Consider the following 25567-nt stretch of genomic DNA (forward strand, 5'->3'; position numbering starts at 1 on the left):
TGTGAATGTTTAAAAATGTATTCAATATAGAAAAAATGAATAATTTCTGTGTTATTAGTTTAAGCACACTATGCTTGTCTATTGCTGTGACTTAGATGAAGATCAGATCAAATTTGATGACCAATTTATGCAGAAATCCAGGTAATTCCAAAGGGTTCACATACTATTTCTTGCCACTGTAGGCCTATTTATGTTTTTGTTGGTGACACTTTGATATCTCGATAATTTGCAGCTGTTTAAGGTAATCAAGTGTGCGAGTTTGAGCATGAGTCCGTTAAATTAAACTTGTTTTTGACAGTATGGATCACAATACGAAGGAAGGGAAGAACTCTCTCAAACTTTTATTCCACCGGCTGGGATCCGCACTATGCAACTGTTGCAAGAGAGCATTTTTCATTGTTGTCTACTGGTCACAAAACTAAAACTAATGATTGAAAGGCAGCTTAATCTTCTTCAATTCAACCATTATTGGGTTAAGTACACTTATACATTTGTGAACAGCCATCCACAAGAACCATAATCCATAAGGTGCTAAATGAGAGAGCAGCAGTGTAATTCACATCAATGTGCTATGTAATAAGTGATATTCATATCGCCCTGCCTGTAGGCTACACCACTGCTGCTGTCCTTACCGCCAAGCGTTTATTCAAATTGGATAATCTTTGGATGCTGACAGATGTCACACCATTGGAAGACATAGCTTGGACTGTAGACTACAAAAGCCTATTCCTGCTCTTGGTGTGCCATCATAGTGGTCTTTGACTTGTGGTAAGACTCGCTCGGCCGAACAAACTTACTGTAAATGAGCGCCTTTTTTCAATGCTGATTTGAATGTCACTGAAAAAACAGAAAGGTTTCAAGGAAATGTTTTCGCAAACATCCTTTCTGAATGTAAAAATAATAATAGAAGTAAACTTGTTTTTAGTTAAGTATCTGAAATCTGATTACAGTATTTTTGCTTTTAAAGTAAAGGATTAGAGTTACCTTTCTTTTGTAATCCGTTACTTGTAACGTCATCATTTACTCTGCAACCCTGGAGTTGATACCAACTGTACCAATCAAATTGGGATTGTATGAGCTGCCATTGGCGACTAAATGTGCATTTTAATATCCAAGATGGATGTTATGCATAGAAACATAAATATGAACGCTTACATGCTTTAGTGCAGGGGTGGGCAACTCCAGTCCTCGAGGGCCTGATTGGTGTCACAGTTTTTCCCCAGCCCCGGCTAACACACCTGACTCCAATAATCAACTAATCATGATCTTCAGTTCACAATGAATTTTGATTAATCAGCTGTGTTTGCTAGGGATGGAGAAAAAGTGTCATCAATCAGGCCCCCGAGGACTGGAGTTGCCCACCCCTGCTTTCTGTGTGTACCATAAAGCTATGCAGTCAGCCTGCTGTCCTCTGAGCATACAGACATTCTATATTAGCCTCCCTCCAGACAGTACAGTAAAATGAAAGCGTGGCTAACGTGTCCCTTGACTCGTGGTGGAATGGAACACTGTGCATGCAGGGCTGCCGCGTTTTTATCTGCTGCTCGTTTAGCAGAGGATATTATCTGTGATAAACAGATGTCCGAGGCTGTGGGGAGAGGGAGGGGCGCATGGCTGCTCCTAGTCGTATCACACTGGCCTAAAGCCTTGGTGTGGTACTTAGAACCCCTTTGTGCAATACTGAGAGAGGCTTCAAAACCAGGCTCTTTATCAAGCTGGTCCTCTTATGCCTTTGAGCAGACTAGATGACATGTCTGTGGGTAAACTGGTGTATTTTAAGTAGTGTTTGATAAATGAACATGTATGAAGCTTCAACAAAAAAGCTAACACTTCCTTGCCGCCCCCCATGGAGATGGATGGGTTAGGATACACATAAACATAAACATCAAGATTTCCTTGAAGAAGAAAAAAGATAACTTTAGTCAGGTGTAAACACACACCCCTTTGACTCACCTGAAACACAAATGACAGGGTCACAGGACATAGCCTATAGCAGTGGTCACCAACTTTTTCTGAGTCAAGATCACTTTTGCAGAGAAGAAGCAAGCAGAAATATTTGTTTGTTTTTTTTAAACAAGACTTAATAAAGTCGGAACATTAACCTAATAGAAATGTGGTTTGTGCAGTAGGACTAATAAATCATTACAACATATTGGCTATATGCCTGGCATGCCAATGTTGTTCTTCTCAGACCATATTGTAATTCAAAACTCAAGCTTTGATAACCAAATAGATCCGTTGGTGTACCACTTGCGAGGCACCGCTGAGCATAAATTGAATTAATTTGCAAATGACTAGATTTTTTTATTTTAATGGACGGATGGTACTTGCATCTGATGGTCAGGGTGCTTTCAAGACAACTGGGAACTCGGGAAAAACTAGGTCAAATCATGACGCCGGTGATCTTCTGATCGGAAATCCAGAGCTCAAGAAAGATACCCGTTTCCGACATGGAATTCTGAGTTGTAAGACCTTTCAAAACGATCTTTGCCAGTTGGACCCTGTTTTTTTCCGAGTTCCCAGTTGTTTTGAATGCACTGAAGTCTGAGATTTTCGAGTACCCAGTTGTTTTGAACATTGCATTAGTCTCAGCGGAGAGAGGGAGAGAGCAATAGAGGGTCCGCCTCTCCCAGTCCCTAATTTCTCCTTCCTTTCCTCTGGAGAGACTGACCAGAGAGAGGGGACACCGTCATCCATCTGATTGCGAAACTTGAGTCGCACCACATCTGTCTCATGCACAAATTCATGTTATTTCTATGACCAGAGAAAGTGAAATACCCCTTGACATTTAAATAGACACGATGAGCTGCAAATTATAATAAAAGCGCAGGGCTATCGATACTTAGCTACTCATTCATTGCAGCGCCAGTGGAAGTAGGGAGAAGCACATTTTATGTTTTGTAATAGTGTTGAATAAAAACATTGTTGATTGTGCTGAATAAAAACGTAGACGTGAACTCACTCATAAAAACAGCAGCTCTTTGCTGTATTCGTTGACAGTCTCTCTCTGGTCAAGGTTTCAAAAGTTATTAAATCTCACGTAGGTTAGTATCAAACTTTGCTGTGGGGTTGTGGAAACTGTAGGCACGGTGATTGAGCTATCCGATTGGCCAGCTCAGTAGGCACACTGAATTTAGCCACAGATCTTCCAGTCAGCCGGGTAGGTGGAGTTTGTCTTTTCAGACAAATTAAATGGTTCAAAATGGAAACATTTTGCATACGCTGGGCTTCTGAATCAAGTGCACCTACTGCCAACAGCGCAACACGAAGCGCAAGCCTTTAAAGTTTGCTTATCTACAGAAATGTTTGGGGATCGACTAGGAATGCCTTGAAGATCATTCCTAGGTGATCGACCGGTTGGTGACCACAGGCCTATTGAGGAGTATTTACAATGTAGTAATATGTGTGACCTTATAGCCCAGATAAAGTATGTTTTATTTCATCTTTAAAGCACTGTATGTCTAATAAATCACTGTGTATTCATTCCATGAAAATAACTCTAAATACTTAAAGCATTCATTTCCCTGAGCCTCCGTTTGCCATTGAAATGCTCAGTCTGATCGTGTAGGCGGGTTAATACAAATGTAAATATATTTACATACACAGACCTGATTGGCGGACAGGATTGTCTAGACTATATTCTAGAGTCTACCACTCTTTCCCTTCAAAGTAGGAGGATACATATGCAAATAAAATATGACCAGTCATTGACATTGGGCCAAAAACTCCCTCCCACCTGAACAGACTGAAATTCAAGGTGTTTGTCAAAAAGCTCTTACACTAAAAGAGCATTATAATAAATTTCACAATTTCAGAGATTCAACATAGTGTGGAAATATATATATATATATTTTATCACTGCACTGCCCCTTCAAAGTTCAGTATTTAACCTTTTTGATAAAAATATAAATCAGGATGTGTAGTTTGTTTTTGTAGAACTTACTACAGATTATAAAGGAATCAATAGGACAGAGTGTAACGTACAAGACCAACAAACAACCAGGGGGTGTCCACTATGGGGTAGTCGTTTTCTTGCTGTGTGACCCTCCAAGCATCACAGAAATAGTCCCTAAGGACATGACTGACATCCCTGCAATAGATATACTCTTATACCTCTAGGGGTCCATGAGAAGAATGCCAAATCATTTCTCATTATCTTTCTTCCAGAAAAGATACCCTATTGTGAAATAGTTTTGCCTTGCTTCCCAGACCTCTTGCTCTGGCCAAACGCTATGCCACGCCCACGGACGTTAGTTTCTTCTCCGCAATGAGTCTGGATCCGAATACCTCCCAGACCCTTCACCGACTGCAAACACATCCGGGGCTGTCTGATTGGTCCAGAAACCGATGGGTTGGGCCAGAGCCAGAACACACCACTAAGGTATAAGAACTGGAGACCGCATCCAAGATGTCCGCCCGTTATTTTCAAGATAATCTACTCACGCCGACTCATGGACGGTCTATATGCGGGTGGCATCGGGTTTATACGGACCAACATCCCATGCGCAGTGGATGTCATCACGTTATCCAAAAACATGGCAGACAGTGGATGAATACAACATTTTAATACTGTCGGCTGTGAGTGATGGGAAAAAATCTCCCTGAGCTACAATTATTTGAATAATTCAATGGATGTTTTGTGCACGAAGGTGATGACTAGAGTGTCTTTTTCAGGATTTTCAAATCTGAGTTCTCTATGTGGCGTCTTCGGAAACGGTCAGTTAAACTGCAGTACCAAAGCAAATCTGCAGCAGTCAAAACCGTGGTTCTAGACCGGAACCCTTGGCTCATTGGAACACGTGGGTAAAGCTGCGGTTAGAAAATGTGTCATTGGCTTTGATACTCTAATTGGTTAGAGATGATCCAATTGCTGATGACTTTATTTTGTACAACACCACTGGTCACTAACAATCGATTTCAATGATGGCAGTCTAGAATAAAGTATGTTGCGTAAGACAGAGCAGAGGAAGAATTTTGTGTGAGTCGTCAGGCTAGAAATAGTAGGCCTCAAGGTCCATTTTGAAAGTGTAAATGGGGAAATCATGTCCTTTCACTATTTGGGTTCAGAAAGTATATCTAGGCTTAGTGTAGCTATATGGGCCTAGGAGGCCTGTGTGGATCGATAAACACCTGAGGCTGAGGAACTGAACTATAACATCAACAGGACAAGAGCATTGGAAATATTAGTATTCTCTCCAAGTAACTAAAACTAAATGTCTGACACAGAGTAGAAACTGGGCACAGTAGAAGAGTTTATAGGCTACTGTTCAGATATAAAACAAGTTCAGATAAGGAAGAAATACAATCGTTGGATTTATTTTAGAGCAGGTGAGATAATCAAAATAGGGAATTCATTAATCTCGGGTGGTTCAAAATAGGGAAGTCATTATTTTCGGGTGGCGTAAGGTGTGCGAGGGAGAGCACTTACTACATGCCCTTTGCTCTAGATCAAAACTCGATTATCGCTTAGGTCTGGGCCATTATTACCAATGGCACATTCTGCCGTGGTCATAGGGAGAGGGACATCTCTCCATGATAGGTAGCAACTCGTCAGCTGCTCCTATGAGTGATGGCATAACATCACGGGCTTAGGAACTGTCGGCATCTAGGTGAGCTATAGGCTACAGAACAGTCTCTCCAGCCGACATACTCGTAGTTATTGTCCATGAGTATTCATAGCCCCATGAATTGGTTATTAAAGCACTCAGTGGAGCAGCTCGTGTTATTATACAGGGATAGCCAATTGTGGAAAAATACATTCCTGGGCTGCATGCGCTAGCAGGCTATTGGAGGCAGCAATGCATGAACCAGTCACATGCTTTTAGACTCATAAAGGTGTGACGGTTAAGCAGAGGTGCCAGCCTATTTCAAAACAATATGTATTTTTTTTGAGAGACTGCAATATTCCCACAATGAAACAATGTGATAGTGTTAGCCCTCGTCTGCTAACATACTTTACTATGGCTGTGGGTAAACCCGCAACAATATGCTGATATTATAATGCAATTGATCCAATGCACCTCATCTGAATCGAGGGAGGAAGACATGTATAGGCCTTAATGACATAAAATAAACAATGTAAAGTCAGCCCTTATTGCTCAATGTCAGGCAACAAAACTTACCTTAGTAACCACATTCTGCATTAGTCCCGTATGCAGCTCAAACGTCCACTCCTTGCACATACAATGTTGCAGATGCCTGGCTGTATTATTGTGGGTGCCATTGTAATAAACGTACGCCGCTGTTCGTGGGAAACTATTATTTGGACCATGAAATAAAGAGGAAGGAATTATAGTAAAATTAGTCGTATTTGCAGTTGGAGGAACACATGTATTGTTCGGTTGGGCAAGAAGGAATTCATCAGAGTACTGGCTGAATCCAATAAATAACGCCGGAATCCACGTCAGCACGATTAGCTGTCGCTGATACTTCCCAAATCCCCCAAGAAAAGGCAAGACACAATCGTCGATGCGTGTGAGCAATCCCGGCGACTCTGTTTCGGGGGACACGAAGCCGTTCTCCGGTTGATGGTCCTCCGTCTCGAGCTGCACCACGGCCATCGCGGTTTCGCTCATGGATGCGTCTGTAGCGCAGCCGGGTTGGCAGTGTTACCCGTCGACTCCAAAATGCGTCAATGCCCCCGCTCTAGTGGTGAAAGCCGTGCGCAAGCAACCACTGACATTGAAATAAGAGTCGCTTCTTTAGGATCTGGACTCCCTGTGCTCCTGTTTAGGTGGACTCCATGGACTATTGTCACTGAACTGAGAGCACTAGGCTACTTGAGTGACAGCAAGCAGCTTTAAATGTAGGCTGGCACATTTCCAAACTTAGAATAAACAAGCGCGACAACATGAGAAATTGTCAGGGATGTTTTTAATCACCAATATTCCCTTCTGCTGGATAGGCTACACCTTATTAGCATATAATTGTGCCGGAAGAAGTGGAATATCGAGGGAGGACGTTAAACACTGCCCATTTCTCGAGGGCGCTACAGGTAACACACCTGTACAAATAGTGAAATACAGTCATCTGATGGTCTGTAAACACATAGCCTATTCCTTCTTCCTGACCACGTCATCCGATATATCGAAAGTTAAATGTAAATCAGACATGTTGAGGAATTTTCACAGCGGTGAAGTGACACGGACAGATTCTGTAACTACAGAATAGGAAGAAAGATAAAAACATTTAACCGTCTGGTAAACTAGAGGCGGAACTTTGAGCAACCCTCCGCCCATGTCTGTCGCTCACTCGCAGCAGTGCTTACCCCGACAGGTTGCATAACACGGTTTTGGCTCTATATAGCGACAAAGATCTCCATTGTAATGTGTGTAGCCTAGGAGACGTTTACTAGGCCCATAGGCCTGACCTTATATTTATGACAATAGGAGGTCTGTCAGAGTGGAGGGAAAGGAGAAGAGAGGATGCACTTGAGTTGAGTTGAGATTTTTAATAAGGGGGTGGGCCCATTGTCACACACACACACACACAAACACACATGCAATGGGTTATTTAAGCAATAAGGACCAAGGGGGTGTGGTATATGGCCAATATACCACGGCTAAGGGCTGTTCTTCCGCACAACGCAACGCGGAGTGCCTGGACACAGCCCTTAGCAGAGGTATATTGGTCATACATCACAAACCCCTGAGGTACCTTATTTCTATTAAAAACTGGTTACAAACGTAAAATAGCAGTTAAAATAAATATACAATGGCTGTCAGCCAATCAGCATTCAGGGCTCAAACCACCCAGTTTATAATTTACTATTATACACAGAGAGATCTACAGAGAGAGAGATATTAATGTCATCTGTGCAGTATAGTCAGTCAACATATTATTTTTAGAGCTTTACTACATTGTTATTTCAGTAATGATTAACTGTAACTCTAAGCTACAATGTCTTGTGTGGTCGAATAAAAAAACTTTAGACCATGAGGAAAATCAAGACCTTATTCAAAATCAACAAAACAAAATCAATATGAAGTACATGATTTGATTTAAAGAGCAACTGCCTCTAAAAACCAACTTCCCATTTAGAAAACACCCTATATGGCATCGATTTAAGTCAGAAACATTTATTCTAGTGTCAAAATTGACTACAAAGTGTAAATAGAATAATTTTGGTAATAAAGTCAGTCTGATCCAAAACAGAGTTTTGTGAGACTTACACTACCGTTCAAAAGTTTGGGGTCACTTAGAAATGTCCTTGTTTTTGAAAGAAAGGCTCATTTTTTGTTCATTTAAAATAACATCAAATTGATCAGAAATACAGTGTAGACATTGTTAATGTTGTAAATGACTATTGTAGCTGGAAACAGCATATTTTTTAATGGTATATCTACATAGGTGTGCAGAGGCACATTATCAGCAACCATCACTCCTGTGTTCCAATGGCACAATGTGTTAGCTAATCCAAGTTAGAAGGCCTAGAAGGCCATCATCCCAAAGTTGCCTCTTCACTGTTGACGTTGAGACTGGTGATTTGCAGGTACTATTTAATGAAGCTGCCAGGTAAGGACTTGTGAGGCGTCTGTTTCTCAAACTAGACACTCTAATGTACTTGTCCTCTTGCTCAGTTGTGCACCGGGGCCTCCCACTCCTTTTTCTATTCTGGTTAAAGCCAGTTTGCGCTGTTTTGTGAAGGGAGTAGTACACAGCGTTGTACGAGACCTTCAGTTTTTTGGGGCAATTTCTCGCATGGAATAGCCTTCATTTCTCAGAACAAGAATAGACAGAACAAGAATAGACGTCGTAAAAGAGGGAAACGTAGCGGTCTTCTGGTCAGGCTCCGGAGACGGGCAAATCGCGCATCACTCCCTAGCATACTACTCGCCAATGTCCAGTCTCTTGACAACAAGGTTGATGAAATCCGAGCAAGGGTAGCATTCCAGAGGGACATCAGAGACTGTAACGTTCTTTGCTTCACGGAAACATGGCTCACTCGAGAGACGCTAACGGAATCGGTGCAGCCAGCTGGTTTCTTCACGCATCGCGCAGACAGAAACAAACATCTTTATGGTAAGAAGAGGGGCAGGGGCGTATGCCTTATGATTAACGAGACGTGGTGTGACCACAACAACATACAGGAACTCAAGTCTTTCTGTTCACCTGACTTAGAATTCCTCACAATCAAATGTCGTCCGCATTATCTACCAAGGGAATTCTCTTTGATTATAATCACAGCCGTATATATTCCCCCCCCAAGCAGACACATCGATGGCCCTGAACAAACTTTATTTGACTCTTTGCAAACTGGAAACCACATATCCTGAGGCTGCATTTGTTGTAGCTGGGGATTTTAACAAGGCTAATCTGAAAACAAGACTCCCTAAATTGTATCAGCATATCGATTGCGCAACCAGGGCTGGTAAAACCTTGGATCATTGCTATTCTAACTTCCGCGACGCATATAAGGCCCTCCCCCGCCCTCCTTTCGGAAAAGCTGACCACGACTCCATTTTGTTGCTTCCTGCCTACAGACAGAAACTAAAACAAGAAGCTCCCGCGCTCAGGTCTGTTCAAAGCTGGTCCGACCAATTTGATTCCACTCTTCAAGACTGCTTCGATCACGTGGATTGGGATATGTTCTGCATTGCGTCCAACAACAACATTGACGAATACGCTGATTTGGTGAGCGAGTTCATGAGAAAGTGCATTGATGATGTCGTTCCCATAGCAACGATTAAAACATTCCCAAACCAGAAACTGTGGATTGATGGCAGCATTCGCGTGAAACTGAAAGCGCGAACCACTGCTTTTAACCAGGGAAAGGTGACCGGAAATATGACCGAATACAAACAGTGTAGCTATTCCCTCCGCAAGGCAATCAAACAAGCTAAGCGTCAGTATAGAGACAAAGTAGAGTCACAATTCCACGGCTCAGACACAAGAGGTATGTGGCAGGGTCTACAGTCAATCACGGATTACAAAAAGAAAACCAGCCCCGTCACGGACCAGGATGTCTTGCTCCCAGGCAGACAAAATTACTTTTTTTGCCCGCTTTGAGGAAAATACAGTGCCACTGACACGGCCCGCTACCAAAACCTGTGGACTCTCCTTCACTGCAGCCAACGTGAGGAAAACATTTAAACGTGTTAACCCTCGCAAGGCTGCAAGCCCAGACGGCATCCCCAGCCGCGTCCTCAGAGCATGCGCAGACCAGCTGGTTGGTGTGTTTATGGACATATTCAATCAATCCTTATCCCAGTCTGCTGTTCCCACATGCTTCAAGAGGGCCACCATTGTCCCTGTTCCCAAGAAAGCTAAGGTAACTGAGCTAAATGAGTACCGCCCCGTAGCGCTCACTTCCGTCATCATGAAGTGCTTTGAGAGACTAGTCAAGGACCATATCACCTCCACCCTACCTGACACCCTAGACCCACTCCAATTTGCTTATCGCCCAAATAGGTCCACAGACGATGCATTCTCAACCACACTGCACACTGCCCTAACCCATCTGGACAAGAGGAATACCTATGTGAGAATGCTGTTCATCGACTACAGCTCAGCATTTAACACCATAGTACCCTCCAAACTCGACATCAAGCTCGAGACCCTGGGTCTCAACCCCACCCTGTGCAACTGGGTACTGGACTTCCTGACGGGCCGCCCCCAGGTGGTGAGGGTAGGTAACAACATCTCCACCCCGCTGATCCTCAACACTGGGGCCCCACAGGGGTGCGTTCTGAGCCCTCTCCTGTACCCCCTGTTCACCCATGACTGCGTGGCCATGCACGCCTCCAACTCAATCATCAAGTTTGCGGACGACACTACAGTGGTAGGCTTGATTACCAACAACGACGAGACGGCTTACAGGGAGGAGGTGAGGGCCCTCGGAGTGTGGTGTCAGGAAAATAACCTCACACTCAACGTCAACAAAACAAAGGAGATGATTTTGGACTTCAGGAAACAGCAGAGGGAGCAGTTTTTCCTAGCCACCGTGCTTCTACACCTGCATTGCTTGCTGTTTGGCTTTTAGGCTGGGTTTCTGTACAGCACTTTGAGATATCAACTGATGTACGAAGGGCTATATAAATACATTTGATTTGATTTGGAGAACACATGTGTTCCAAGACCAGTAACCATAGATGACCAGTCAGGGGGAGAAGAAAATTGAAACCAATTTATCTAGCTAGCTAAGTTACCCACCGAAGTTGTCAAGTGAGTGTCTAACTTATTAATTAAACTTCCTAATAAACAAAAAAAAATGGTTAGCTGCCTGGTTAGCAATGTCATGTTTAATAGGATATAGTGACACTATATCAGTTTCAATGTCAGCACCACTAGCTATCTAGCTAGTAACTAGTGCTTAGCTAGCTGACTAGTGCTTAGCTAGCTAGTTAACGAACTAATGATTTGCCTAAACACTTATTTTTAGGTGAATACATTGCTGTCTTTTGAATCCAATAATATACATAAATATGCTAGTGTCACTGTTCAGTAGCATGTTAAGGTAACAGCTAAGGTAACATTCATAAATGTTGAACTATGAACAGATATAGCCCTTGGTTCACTCCAAACTTGACTGACCTTGACCAGCACCAGTGGTGTACTGCATTAGCATCGAATAGCCCCCGCGATATGCAACTTTTCAGGGAAGGTAGGAACCAATATACACAGGCAGTTAGGAAAACTAAGGCTAGCTTTTTCAAACTGAAATTTGCATTCTGTAGCACAAACTCCAAAAACTTATGGGACACTGTAAAGTTCATGGAGAATAAGAGCACCTCCTCCCAGCTGCACACTGCACTTCCACTGTCATCACCAATAAATCTACGATAATTGAGAATTTCAATAAGCATTTTTCTACGGATGTTCATGCTTTCCACCTGGCTACCCCTACCCCAGTCAACAGCTCAGCACCCCCCACATAAGCTTGCCCAAGCCCCCCGCACTTCTCCTTCACCCAAATCCAGATAGCTGATGATCTGAAAGGGCTGCAAAATCTGGACCCCAACAAATCAGCTGGGCTAGAGAATCTGGACCCTCTCTTTCTAAAATTATCTGCCGCAATTGTTGCAACCCCTATTACTAGCCTGTTCAACCTCTCTTTGTATCGTCTGAGATCCCTAAAGATTGGAAAGCTCTTCAAAGGGGGAGACACTCTAGATCCAAACTGTTACAGACCTATATCTATCCTACCCTGCCTTTCTAAAGTCTTCGAAAGCCAAGTTAACAAACAGATCACCAACCATTTCGAATCCTGCCGTACCTTCTCCGCTTTGCAATCTGGTTTCTGAGCTGGTCCTCGGTGCACCTCAGCTACGCTCAAGGTCCTGAACGATATCATAACCTCCATCGATAAAAGACGATACTGTGCAGACGTATTCATCGACCTGGCCAAGGCTTTCAACTCTGTCAATCACCACATTCTTATCGTCAGACTCAACAGCCTTGGTTTCTCAAATGACTGCCTCGCCTGGTTCACCAACTACTTCTCAGATAGAGTTCAGTGTGTCAAATCGGAGGGCCTGTTGTCCGGACCTCTGACAGTCTCTATGGGGGTGCCACAGGGTTCAATTCTCGGGCCGACTCTTTTCTCTGTATACATCAATGATGTTGCTCTTGCTGCTGGTGATTCTCTGATCCACCTCTACGCAGATGACACCATTCTGTATACTTCTGGCCCTTCTTTGGACACTGTGTTAATAACCTTTTGTGACTAGGGGGCAGTATTTTCATTTTTGGAAAAATAACGTTCCCGTAGTAAACAGGATATTTTGTCAGGACAAGATGCTAGAATATGCATATAATTGACAGCTTAGGATAGAAAACACTCTAAAGTTTCCAAAACTGTACAAATATTGTCTGTGAGTATAACAGAACTGATGTTGCAGGCGAAAGCCTGAGAAAAATCCAATCCGGAAGTGCCTCATGTTTTGAAAGCGCTGCGTTCCAATGCGTCTCTATTGAGCAGTGAATGGGCTATCAACCAGATTACTCTTTCTCCGTATTCCCCAAGGTGTCTACAGCATTGTGACGTAGTTTTACGCATTTATGTTGAAGAATACCCGTAAGCGGCTACATTGCGCAAGTGGTCACCTGATGCTCCCAGAGTGATTCTCGTGTAAAATACAGAGGTAGCCATTATTCCAATCGGTCCTACTGAAAAACGAATTGTCCCGGAGGATATACTATTGAATAGATATTTGAAAAACACCTTGAGGATTGATTATAAACAACGTTTGCCATGTTTCTGTCGATATTATGGAGCTAATTTGGAATATTTTTGGGCGTTTTCGTGACTGCAATTTCCGGCCGATTTCTCAGCCAAACGTGAAGAACAAACGGAGCTATTTCGCCTACAAAAATAATATTTTTGGAAAAAAGGAACATTGGCTATCTAACTGGGAGTCTCGTGAGTGAAAACATCCAAAGCTCATCAAAGGTAAACGATTTATGTTGATTGCTTTTCTGATTTCCGTGACCAAGTTACCTGCTGCTAGCTGGACAAAATGCTATGCTAAGCTATCGATAAACTTACACAAATGCTTGTCTAGCTTTGAAAATCTGAGATGACAGGGTGATTAACAAAAGGCTAAGCTGTGTCTCAATATATTTCACTTGTGATTTTCATGAATAGGAATATTTTCTAGGAATATTTATGTCCGTTGCGTTATGCAAATTAGTGTCAGTCGATGATTACGCTCCCTCATGCGGGATGGGGAGTCACTAGAGGTTTTAACAAACCTCCAGACTAGCTTCAATGCCATACAGCACTCCTTCCGTGGCCTCCAACTGCTCTTAAATGCAAGTAAAACTAAACGCATGCTCTTCAACCGATCGTTGCTTGCACCCGCCCACCTGTTAAGCATCACTAGTCTGGACGGTCCTGACTTAGAATATGTGGACAACTACAAATACCTAGGTGTCTGGTTAGTCTGTAAATTCTCCTTCCAGACTCACATTAAACATCTCCAATCCAAAATTAAATCTAGAATTGGCTTCTTATTTCGCAACAAAGTATCCTTCACTCATGCTGCTAACATACCCTCGTAAAACTGACTATCCTACCGATCCTTGACTCCGGCGATGTCATTTACAAAATAGCCTCCAACACTCTACTCAGCAAATTGGATGCAGTCTATGACAGTGCCATCCGTTTTGTCACCAAAGCCCCATATACTACCCACCACTGCAACCTATGCTCTCGTTGGCTGGCCCTCGCTTCATTTTCGTCACCAGACCCACTGGCTCCAGGTCATCTATAAGTCTTTGCTAGGTAAAGCCCAGCTCACTGGTCACCATAGCAGCACCCACCCGTAGCACGCGCTCCAGCAGGTATATTTTACTGGTCATCCCCAAAGCCAACTCCTCTTTTGGCCATCTTTCCTTCCAGTTATCTGCTGCCAATGGAACAAATTGCAAAATTCACTGAAGCTGGAGTCATATCGCCTTCACTAACTTTAAGCATCAGCTGTCAAAGCAGTTTTCCGATCATTGCACCTGTACACAGCCCATCTGTAATTAGCCCACCCAACTACCTCTATCCCTCTATCCTAACCCAACTATCCCCATATTGTTATTTTTTTTTTTGCTCCTTTGCAGCCCAGTATCTCTACTTGCACATTCATCTTCTGCACATCTATCACTCCAGTGTTAATGCTAAATTGTAATTATTTCACCTCCATGGCCTATTTATTGCCTTACCTCCCTAATCTTTCTACATTTGCACACACTGTATATAGATGTTTCTATTGTGTTATTGACTGTATGTTTGTTTATTCCATGTGTAACTCTGTGTTGTTTGTGTCACACTGCTTTGCTTTATCTTGACCAGGTCGCAGTTGTAAATGAGAACTTGTTCTCAACTGGCCTACCTGGTTAAGTAAAGGTGGAACAAATAAAAAATAAAAAACAATATAAGCTGACTTGACATCAAAGCAAAACTTTACTTTTTGCAGATGGTTACCCTACCTCTGCCTGTGGTGTTGGAAGAGGCTGCATTGGGAAGAGGATGCATCAACACCCTGAAAAGATGTTTGCGGTGCACTCACTCATAACACTTTTTTGAGTGATAAATGAATGTATTGTCTTCAAGCTTGATAAGGTAAGCAAATGCATGCTTTATTTTCATAAATGTAGCCTATACATTCACCATGTAACAATTAGATATATCATTGCTTTGAACTAGTGGCTCGCTCATCTTGATAATGTGTTGTTCTCTTTCTAAAAGCAATCAGTTACAAGGCATAAAGACAGATTGAGGCCTTCAATCAAACTGAGGACAGAGAAATGTGCACCAGGTCAAGGCTTCATGCATGAATGGCTTTGAGATGTAAGTTAACAATAATTCATTTAGGGAAATAATAGGAATTTCCATATTAGGCATAACTCAATATTATGTAGTTTTTTGTTCACCCAAGCTTTATACACCTGAGTCAGGAAGAAGAAACAACTAGTAGAACTTTCTCTTAATTATTAAGTCCCCAATCTAGATTGAAGATCATAGTTCTTTTGTTTTAATCATCTGTGTTGAGGCTTGGCTGGAGAAAAATCTTGTATACTGTGGATCTCTAGAAACAGTTGACCACACATTTAAAGGTAGATTTAGTATACCTTGGTTCCAGTTTCTGCAAGCTACATTGTTTGTTTATAAAGCATTTATACAAGGCAGAAACATTGTTTCCTTGTTGGAAAAAATCGAGAATGTCAGTTTCAGTTTGAAACATAGCAACACCAAGGTAACTTTTCAACAGCTGACACCGTTTTTACAAATCCAAACCCACCCTTTAGCCACTGTGTCTACCTTTTAATATGCCAGCATAGAACATATTTTCAGTAATTGTTTTCAGTATCCTAATGTTTTGGTTTTGTGTTTTCTTAATGTTTCAGTGTGTGCATTTAAGAAGCTTTGGATGAAGGACTTCCACACGGCTGCCATCTCCAAAGTTCACTCAAAAAGGCAATAGTTCTGAACTGGGTTTGCTTTTGCTTTTGTCGTTTTAATGATTTCAATTTTGTTAATTCTCTTTTAAACATCCATTGGTTCAAAGCTCATTGACCAGTTATCACTTGGCTCTAAATTATCTAGTTGTAGTTAAACATAAGGTAAACATCCCCATAGCGTTCACATTTATCTCTTGTAAATGTTGAATCTACAATAGATATTAAATAAACAATTTATTTGGGAAATATTCAGTCTTTGCTCTTTTCTTCATTAGCATGCTGATTTCAAGTTGTATTAGATATATTTTGTATCTGTTAAGACATTGAATACACATTGTTTGTATATTTAGTACATTTAGTTAAGTTTTCTCTGTGAGAAGCAAGTATATTTAAAGTTATGTGATTTGGTTTATGTAGATACAACATTTCAATGTTAACCCTCCTGTTGTGTTCGTTTCCTGTTAATTCATTCTGTGTTCCCAGTCCAAAATGACCACCCCATTATAGCTGATTATAAATCCATAATAACACATATATTATCACCTAATGTTGTGTTCATTTTTTAAAATCAAATTAAGATCTTGTGAACATTACAAGTTTTGAACTTCTATTTGCTATTTATGGCCTCATTGAACTGAGCTCATACAACCTGTTTTTGTGTAAAAAAAAAAAGAAAGCATAATGTATGGATTATTTTGACTATAACAAATACTCAGATGTAACATATTGTTCTATTTATCACAGACTAATTTGTGTCAAAGTTTAACAAGGAGATTATCCTTCTCACCAGTGTCATGATCAAAGAAATGATCAAGAGCCTCACATACAGTATATTGTTTGGTCATTGTGCTGCCACAGAATGAATTGTGAGCAAGGCCTCAAAAAAGCTTTATATACCAGATCTGCGAGAAAAGTTCTATATATTATTGAAAGAATATTGTGAGAATGCCAACAGGTGTGGTTCCCGTCAGGGAAAGGTTCCCGTGGGGGTTGCCATGGAAACCAAGAAGGGGAGTGAGGTGTGTGTGTGTGTGTGTGTGCTCAAACACACATGCACGCGGGAGTCTGGGAGAGAAAGTGTGTCCGTCTGATGAAGGGGCATGTGCCTGAGCTCAATTTTATACACTAGTTGTGGTCTCCCCCATTCATTTCTAATGACCAGTCATTTTTGACCTTGTACACCTATTTGGAGAAAGTCATGGAACCTTATGACAATCAGATCAAATGAAGTACATTTTTCAGAGAGAACTTGTAAAACGGTCCAATTCGACCGGAACACAGCAGGAGGGTTAATACACAAAGTAACAAAAAAACTGATCTAATTTGCATAGTCATGAGTTTGTAGCAAAGAGTTTAATGTTCGACTCTACTTTCCCCAAATTATTTCCCAGAAGTTCACAAATTGCCGCAAGTTTGCCACAAAACTAATTTGCATGGAATGTGAAAATATGAGCTTGACGCAAATTGGCCAAAGACTAACACCAAATCTAACACCAGGCCAAATCAGGAAGTGCAGTCGCCCTTTAATGTTTCCCCAATTTCACCTCCCTTCTACTTTCTTTTGATTTAGTGGCACTCTCTGATGGTTACTGTGTGTCACTACAGCATTGCCATTTTCTAGTTTACACAAAAAGTTTGAACGGTAATTCGTTGGCCTACTATTGACAGGTAGAGGTTTTGTTGGTGGAACTGTCCCCAAAATGTGATGCTTTTTCATTATTATTTTGGTTCCACATTATTTTTCAGTACATACATTTATGAAGCTGCACCACCAAGAGCATTGCTCTCGACTGGTTGCTTCACTGCCTTTTATGGCAACAGCTCAGATACTACATAGGGTAGTGTGACTACACACAAAGTTACATGAATTGTCAAATATATTAGACAAACCCACAAATCATTCTAAGACACGCTTAGATTACTACATATATACAAAAAAAGAAAAGGTAGGCAATATCCTACTGTCACTGAGAAACCAAGAACTGTTTCATTTCCTGTGTAGACATAGTTTGGATTAGCCTATTCACTGGCTTAATAAATCTACCTAGTCTAGTCCGAACACCCTCACCCAAAAACCTAGCAGGAACATCACAGACAGCACTAACCATGCTCAGAGGTCTAACCTCAGGATGGGGAGTACTACAGATCCGCATATCCGGAGCCAGCACATTTTCAGTTACAGACTCAACGCTAGTAATGTCAGACGACTGATCAGATTCCTGGTAGATTGTCACAGACCACACTGACGAAGCATCTTCAACCAAGGTAACATTATCTGTCACAGCATCATCCACACGGAATGGAGTTTCGCAATCAGAACTCTTGTAGGCTTCGGGGATATCTCTCTGGTCCACTTCTGGTGAGCACACCTCACTTAAAGCGGACTTCATACGGTTGTTCCACCTCACTTCCATCAGCTGGGACTTCACCATCCTCTTGGAGTATCCTCCCAGAAGACTCAGGAAGTCCTGCTACCCAGTGGACAGTCCTGGCATCACTCCCATCCATTTGGCTGGACTCTGCAGACATCTCAGAGATCACGTCACTACTCGATAGAGATCCGTGACGCTCAGGTTCCTCCCAGAAAGGCAAAGGCAGAAAGTTGACTGACATAATCAGGTTCCTATGCACAGTTTTGATGAGTCCAGTGGTAGTTTGTTGGATACGATATGTGCTCAGTGAGCTGTTCTTCGCAACAACTATGTACACCACACTCTCCCAGCGATCAGCCAGTTTCTTCTTGCCCCTCTCCCCCTTGTTAGCAAGTAGAACTCTGTCTCCCTTCTGCACCGAGTGACCCTTAGACCGTCTGTTGTAGACGGTCTTGTCTCTTTTGTTGCTTACTGGCATGCTGCTGGGCCAGTGCCTCTCTCAGATCCCCATCCAGAGACTGGACATACTTATCCACATCTACTGTGTCCCCATCCAACAGCACACTTTCAAACATAACATCTACCGGCAACCTAGGGGTCCGTCCAAAATCGAGAAGAAGGGCGGAAACCCAGTAGTCTCGTGAACAGTGCAGTTATAGGAGAAAGTCAATGTGTTCAACATCTGAGGCCATTTAGCCTTGGACCTAGCTAGCAGAGCTCTAATCATCCGACTCAGTGTGCGATTCAGACGTTCTGCTTGACCATTACCCATGGGATGATAAGGTGTGGTGTGGAACTTTTCAACACCAGATAACTGAAGTAATTCTGCAATAAGGGAACTCTCAAAGTTAGCACCCCTGTCAGAATGGATACAATCAGCGAACCCATAAATGCAGAAGAAATTATTCCAGAGAACACAAGCAACAGTCTTAGCTTAGTAAAGTGATCAGTCACTACTAACACATCAAGACTTGTTGTTTTAATCTTCTGCAGTCCGGAAATCAATACACACAAGTTCTAAAGGTGCTGTTGTCACAATGGAGACAAGTGGAGCTCTTGCTTCAGGCTCAGGTGCTTTACTCAACACACATCTCTTACAGTGGGCCACGTATTCCTTGACATCTTTTTCCATAGATTCCCAGTAAAACCGCTGTCTCGTAAGCCACAATGTGCACTGCTGACCCTGATGACGAGCATCATCATGAACTCCCTTCAGCACAAGGCCTCTCAAAGACACAGGTATGACATACTGGAATATGTTCTTCTTACTCACTGGGTGTTTTGAGACACGATACAGAATCCCTAACCGCGTGGTGAGTTTTCCCCACTGTCTTAGAGTATAAACTGTTTCTTTAGCTTCAAGGATTCGCTCTCTCCTAGATGGGCGCCACCCTCTATCTACAAAGAACATGACTCTGCTGATGATGGGATCCAGTGACTGGTTATCATACAGCACCTTGTGTGTAAGGACAGGTAAAGGGCTCTGACCCATGGACATCAACTTCTCAAGATGCTGCACATGTGAAATGGCCCTCACTGTGGCACCATCATCCCATCGGCGGTGGGCATGGAGGACAGCAGACACTTCTTCACAGGAAACCAACCCATAGACGTTCTACAGCCAGCCTTGGGCTGCTCACAGGAGAGGCGGGAACATGTCTTGTACATCATCCACTCAAAGACCTTTGGCTTCCTCCAGCAGGACATCATATGGATTTCTAGTCAGTCGGTGCAGAACTTTGGAGCGGACAAATGGCTCTCTGCTCAAAGCATCAGCAGCGACATTCTTGGGCCCTAATTTGTACAGGATATCAAAATCAAAGGGTGCCAGCTTTGCAACACATCTCTGCTCGCATGCATCAAGTCTCGGCTTTGTAAGAATATATTTGAGTGGATTGTTGTCGGTCCACACAGTAAACTTATGCCCTCGCAGCCAATTGCTGAATTTATCATGAATGGCCCATTTCATGGCTAGAAATTCCAGCCGGTGAGCAGGATACTTGGATTGTGCATGATTAAGAGATTTACCAGCAAAGGCTATTGGCCTGGCTATGGCCTTCCAATCTTGCACTTGGGATAGTACAGCTCCCAAACCACTAGTAGATGCATCAACAGAAAGTAAAAATGGCTGAGAAAAATCTGGATGAGCCAGCAGTGCCTGGTCAACTAGTGCTGCTTTCAAAGCTTCAAAAGCGAGTTGACATTTGGCAGTCCAATCTGCAGCAGTGAGCCTGCGAGAGGGACCAAGACTCTTTCTGCCCTTGGCAGTCCAGTCCGCAGCAGTGAGCCTGCGAGAGGGACGAAGCCTCTTTCTGCCCTTGCCTCTCCTAGGCTTCTTCTGACCTGTAGTCAGCTGAAACAATGGCCTAGCAACCATGGAACAATTCTCAATGTAGTGTTGATAGTATACTACCATACCAAGGAAAGAACAGATTTGTCTAGGAGATGGAGTGACACCATCAGCTTCCATCATCTCACTCTCAGTCACATTTAAAATGGTTTGAACCTTAGCAGGGTCTGTGGCTAAAACCACACTGGCCAGAAGGACCTGGCGTACCCACCACCCGCCAGTAGCTGTCATCACACTGGCCAGAAGGACCTGGTGTACCCACCACCCGCCAGTAGCTGTCATCACACTGGCCAGAAGGACCTGGCGTACCCACCACCTGCCAGTAGCTGTCATCACACCGGCCAGAAGGACCTGGCGTACCCACCACCCGCCAGTAGCTGATATCACACTGGCCAGAAGGACCTGGCATATCCACCACCTGTGAGTAGCTGTCATTTGATTTGAACTGCCTAATCAGAGACTTCAACATGCTAGTGCTCACAATGAGTTCATCAACCTGCCCATCTACAATAAGCACTGGGACTACATAACTGAAGCCATAAAGCTGTATTTTTAAGTCACACATACCCACTGGGCTAGTTTGCGTCCCACCACAACCCACAAGGATGATGTCTGAAGGAGCTAGAAAGTTCCCCTCTACCATTCCTGCCTCTCTCAATCGAAGTACAATATCTGCGTGCAGAGTAGTAGCCATGGACCCACTATCGAACATCCCCTTCAGCTCAACTTTATCCTGTACTAGCACTGTGGTGTAAAACAAACTGTCATTCTGAGTATTTCTCATTGTGTTCTGAAAAATTACTGTGTTGTTCTTGGGTACTGACTCACAAAAATAAGAATAAACAGATTGGGTATCATCATCAGTGGAGGAGAAATTAGACTGCCTCACATTGCCCTCCTCAGAATGGAGGCTTTCTAGTTTTCCTGAGACTTGCCAGTCTGTCCACATCCAGGGCTCTGTCACTGCCCAGTCTCACTACAGTCAAAGCTCATGTGGCCTGGAGAGAAGCACTTGGAACACAGATCATTCTAAGACACGCTTAGATTACTACATATATACAAAAAAAGAAAAGGTAGGCAATATCCTACTGTCACTGAGAAACCAAGAACTGTTTCATTTCCTGTGTAGACATAGTTTGGATTAGCCTATTCACTGGCTTAATAAATCTACCTAGTCTAGTCCGAACACCCTCACCCAAAAACCTAGCAGGAACATCACAGACAGCACTAACCATGCTCAGAGGTCTAACCTCAGGATGGGGAGTACTACAGATCCGCATATCCGGAGCCAGCACATTTTCAGTTACAGACTCAACGCTAGTAATGTCAGACGACTGATCAGATTCCTGGTAGATTGTCACAGACCACACTGACGAAGCATCTTCAACCAAGGTAACATTATCTGTCACAGCATCATCCACACGGAATGGAGTTTCGCAATCAGAACTCTTGTAGGCTTCGGGGATATCTCTCTGGTCCACTTCTGGTGAGCACACCTCACTTAAAGCGGACTTCATACGGTTGTTCCACCTCACTTCCATCAGCTGGGACTTCACCATCCTCTTGGAGTATCCTCCCAGAAGACTCAGGAAGTCCTGCTACCCAGTGGACAGTCCTGGCATCACTCCCATCCATTTGGCTGGACTCTGCAGACATCTCAGAGATCACGTCACTACTCGATAGAGATCCGTGACGCTCAGGTTCCTCCCAGAAAGGCAAAGGCAGAAAGTTGACTGACATAATCAGGTTCCTATGCACAGTTTTGATGAGTCCAGTGGTAGTTTGTTGGATACGATATGTGCTCAGTGAGCTGTTCTTCGCAACAACTATGTACACCACACTCTCCCAGCGATCAGCCAGTTTCTTCTTGCCCCTCTCCCCCTTGTTAGCAAGTAGAACTCTGTCTCCCTTCTGCACCGAGTGACCCTTAGACCGTCTGTTGTAGACGGTCTTGTCTCTTTTGTTGCTTACTGGCATGCTGCTGGGCCAGTGCCTCTCTCAGATCCCCATCCAGAGACTGGACATACTTATCCACATCTACTGTGTCCCCATCCAACAGCACACTTTCAAACATAACATCTACCGGCAACCTAGGGGTCCGTCCAAAATCGAGAAGAAGGGCGGAAACCCAGTAGTCTCGTGAACAGTGCAGTTATAGGAGAAAGTCAATGTGTTCAACATCTGAGGCCATTTAGCCTTGGACCTAGCTAGCAGAGCTCTAATCATCCGACTCAGTGTGCGATTCAGACGTTCTGCTTGACCATTACCCATGGGATGATAAGGTGTGGTGTGGAACTTTTCAACACCAGATAACTGAAGTAATTCTGCAATAAGGGAACTCTCAAAGTTAGCACCCCTGTCAGAATGGATACAATCAGCGAACCCATAAATGCAGAAGAAATTATTCCAGAGAACACAAGCAACAGTCTTAGCTTAGTAAAGTGATCAGTCACTACTAACACATCAAGACTTGTTGTTTTAATCTTCTGCAGTCCGGAAATCAATACACACAAGTTCTAAAGGTGCTGTTGTCACAATGGAGACAAGTGGAGCTCTTGCTTCAGGCTCAGGTGCTTTACTCAACACACATCTCTTACAGTGGGCCACGTATTCCTTGACATCTTTTTCCATAGATTCCCAGTAAAACCGCTGTCTCGTAAGCCACAATGTGCACTGCTGACCCTGATGACGAGCATCATCATGAACTCCCTTCAGCACAAGGCCTCTCAAAGACACAGGTATGACATACTGGAATATGTTCTTCTTACTCACTGGGTGTTTTGAGACACGATACAGAATCCCTAACCGCGTGGTGAGTTTTCCCCACTGTCTTAGAGTATAAACTGTTTCTTTAGCTTCAAGGATTCGCTCTCTCCTAGATGGGCGCCACCCTCTATCTACAAAGAACATGACTCTGCTGATGATGGGATCCAGTGACTGGTTATCATACAGCACCTTGTGTGTAAGGACAGGTAAAGGGCTCTGACCCATGGACATCAACTTCTCAAGATGCTGCACATGTGAAATGGCCCTCACTGTGGCACCATCATCCCATCGGCGGTGGGCATGGAGGACAGCAGACACTTCTTCACAGGAAACCAACCCATAGACGTTCTACAGCCAGCCTTGGGCTGCTCACAGGAGAGGCGGGAACATGTCTTGTACATCATCCACTCAAAGACCTTTGGCTTCCTCCAGCAGGACATCATATGGATTTCTAGTCAGTCGGTGCAGAACTTTGGAGCGGACAAATGGCTCTCTGCTCAAAGCATCAGCAGCGACATTCTTGGGCCCTAATTTGTACAGGATATCAAAATCAAAGGGTGCCAGCTTTGCAACACATCTCTGCTCGCATGCATCAAGTCTCGGCTTTGTAAGAATATATTTGAGTGGATTGTTGTCGGTCCACACAGTAAACTTATGCCCTCGCAGCCAATTGCTGAATTTATCATGAATGGCCCATTTCATGGCTAGAAATTCCAGCCGGTGAGCAGGATACTTGGATTGTGCATGATTAAGAGATTTACCAGCAAAGGCTATTGGCCTGGCTATGGCCTTCCAATCTTGCACTTGGGATAGTACAGCTCCCAAACCACTAGTAGATGCATCAACAGAAAGTAAAAATGGCTGAGAAAAATCTGGATGAGCCAGCAGTGCCTGGTCAACTAGTGCTGCTTTCAAAGCTTCAAAAGCGAGTTGACATTTGGCAGTCCAATCTGCAGCAGTGAGCCTGCGAGAGGGACCAAGACTCTTTCTGCCCTTGGCAGTCCAGTCCGCAGCAGTGAGCCTGCGAGAGGGACGAAGCCTCTTTCTGCCCTTGCCTCTCCTAGGCTTCTTCTGACCTGTAGTCAGCTGAAACAATGGCCTAGCAACCATGGAACAATTCTCAATGTAGTGTTGATAGTATACTACCATACCAAGGAAAGAACAGATTTGTCTAGGAGATGGAGTGACACCATCAGCTTCCATCATCTCACTCTCAGTCACATTTAAAATGGTTTGAACCTTAGCAGGGTCTGTGGCTAAAACCACACTGGCCAGAAGGACCTGGCGTACCCACCACCCGCCAGTAGCTGTCATCACACTGGCCAGAAGGACCTGGTGTACCCACCACCCGCCAGTAGCTGTCATCACACTGGCCAGAAGGACCTGGCGTACCCACCACCTGCCAGTAGCTGTCATCACACCGGCCAGAAGGACCTGGCGTACCCACCACCCGCCAGTAGCTGATATCACACTGGCCAGAAGGACCTGGCATATCCACCACCTGTGAGTAGCTGTCATTTGATTTGAACTGCCTAATCAGAGACTTCAACATGCTAGTGCCCACAATGAGTTCATCAACCTGCCCATCTACAATAAGCACTGGGACTACATAACTGAAGCCATAAAGCTGTATTTTTAAGTCACACATACCCACTGGGCTAGTTTGCGTCCCACCACAACCCACAAGGATGATGTCTGAAGGAGCTAGAAAGTTCCCCTCTACCATTCCTGCCTCTCTCAATCGAAGTACAATATCTGCGTGCAGAGTAGTAGCCATGGACCCACTATCGAACATCCCCTTCAGCTCAACTTTATCCTGTACTAGCACTGTGGTGTAAAACAAACTGTCATTCTGAGTATTTCTCATTGTGTTCTGAAAAATTACTGTGTTGTTCTTGGGTACTGACTCACAAAAATAAGAATAAACAGATTGGGTATCATCATCAGTGGAGGAGAAATTAGACTGCCTCACATTGCCCTCCTCAGAATGGAGGCTTTCTAGTTTTCCTGAGACTTGCCAGTCTGTCCACATCCAGGGCTCTGTCACTGCCCAGTCTCACTACAGTCAAAGCTCATGTGGCCTGGAGAGAAGCACTTGGAACACAGCTGGTGCATCTGACAGTGAGCTTTAGTCCAGTGATTAGTGCTTCCACAGACAGCGCACTCACGCTTACGTTTGGGGAACTGT

At 43.5% G+C, this 25567-nt stretch overlaps 1 protein-coding gene and 1 long non-coding RNA gene across 3 annotated transcripts in view; one reads left to right on the plus strand and one right to left on the minus strand.

The window, feature by feature from the left end:
* LOC110530426 (solute carrier family 22 member 23) overlaps positions 1-8593 on the minus strand; it is an 83551-nt gene extending 74958 nt beyond the window's left edge. Inside the window, exon 1 of one of the 2 annotated variants that reach the window (XM_021613484.3) lies at positions 6123-8593. In XM_021613484.3, the coding sequence (XP_021469159.3) occupies positions 6123-6575 (453 nt within the window). In that variant the 5' untranslated portion in view covers positions 6576-8593. The remainder of the gene's footprint in view (positions 1-6122) is intronic. The other variant, XM_090182441.1, reaches the window with a different exon arrangement.
* A 4456-nt stretch (positions 8594-13049) lies between these two features.
* Positions 13050-16139, plus strand: LOC110529135 (uncharacterized). Its single transcript, XR_002474334.3, has 3 exons — positions 13050-15052; positions 15179-15280; positions 15838-16139. It is a non-coding gene; the product is annotated as an uncharacterized LOC110529135 (long non-coding RNA).
* The last annotated feature ends 9428 nt before the right edge of the window (positions 16140-25567 follow it).

This window comes from Oncorhynchus mykiss, chromosome 8, assembly GCF_057628025.1.
Source record: "Oncorhynchus mykiss isolate SJ-2025 chromosome 8, ASM5762802v1, whole genome shotgun sequence".
In the NCBI taxonomy this organism is placed as follows: Eukaryota; Metazoa; Chordata; class Actinopteri; order Salmoniformes; family Salmonidae; genus Oncorhynchus; species Oncorhynchus mykiss.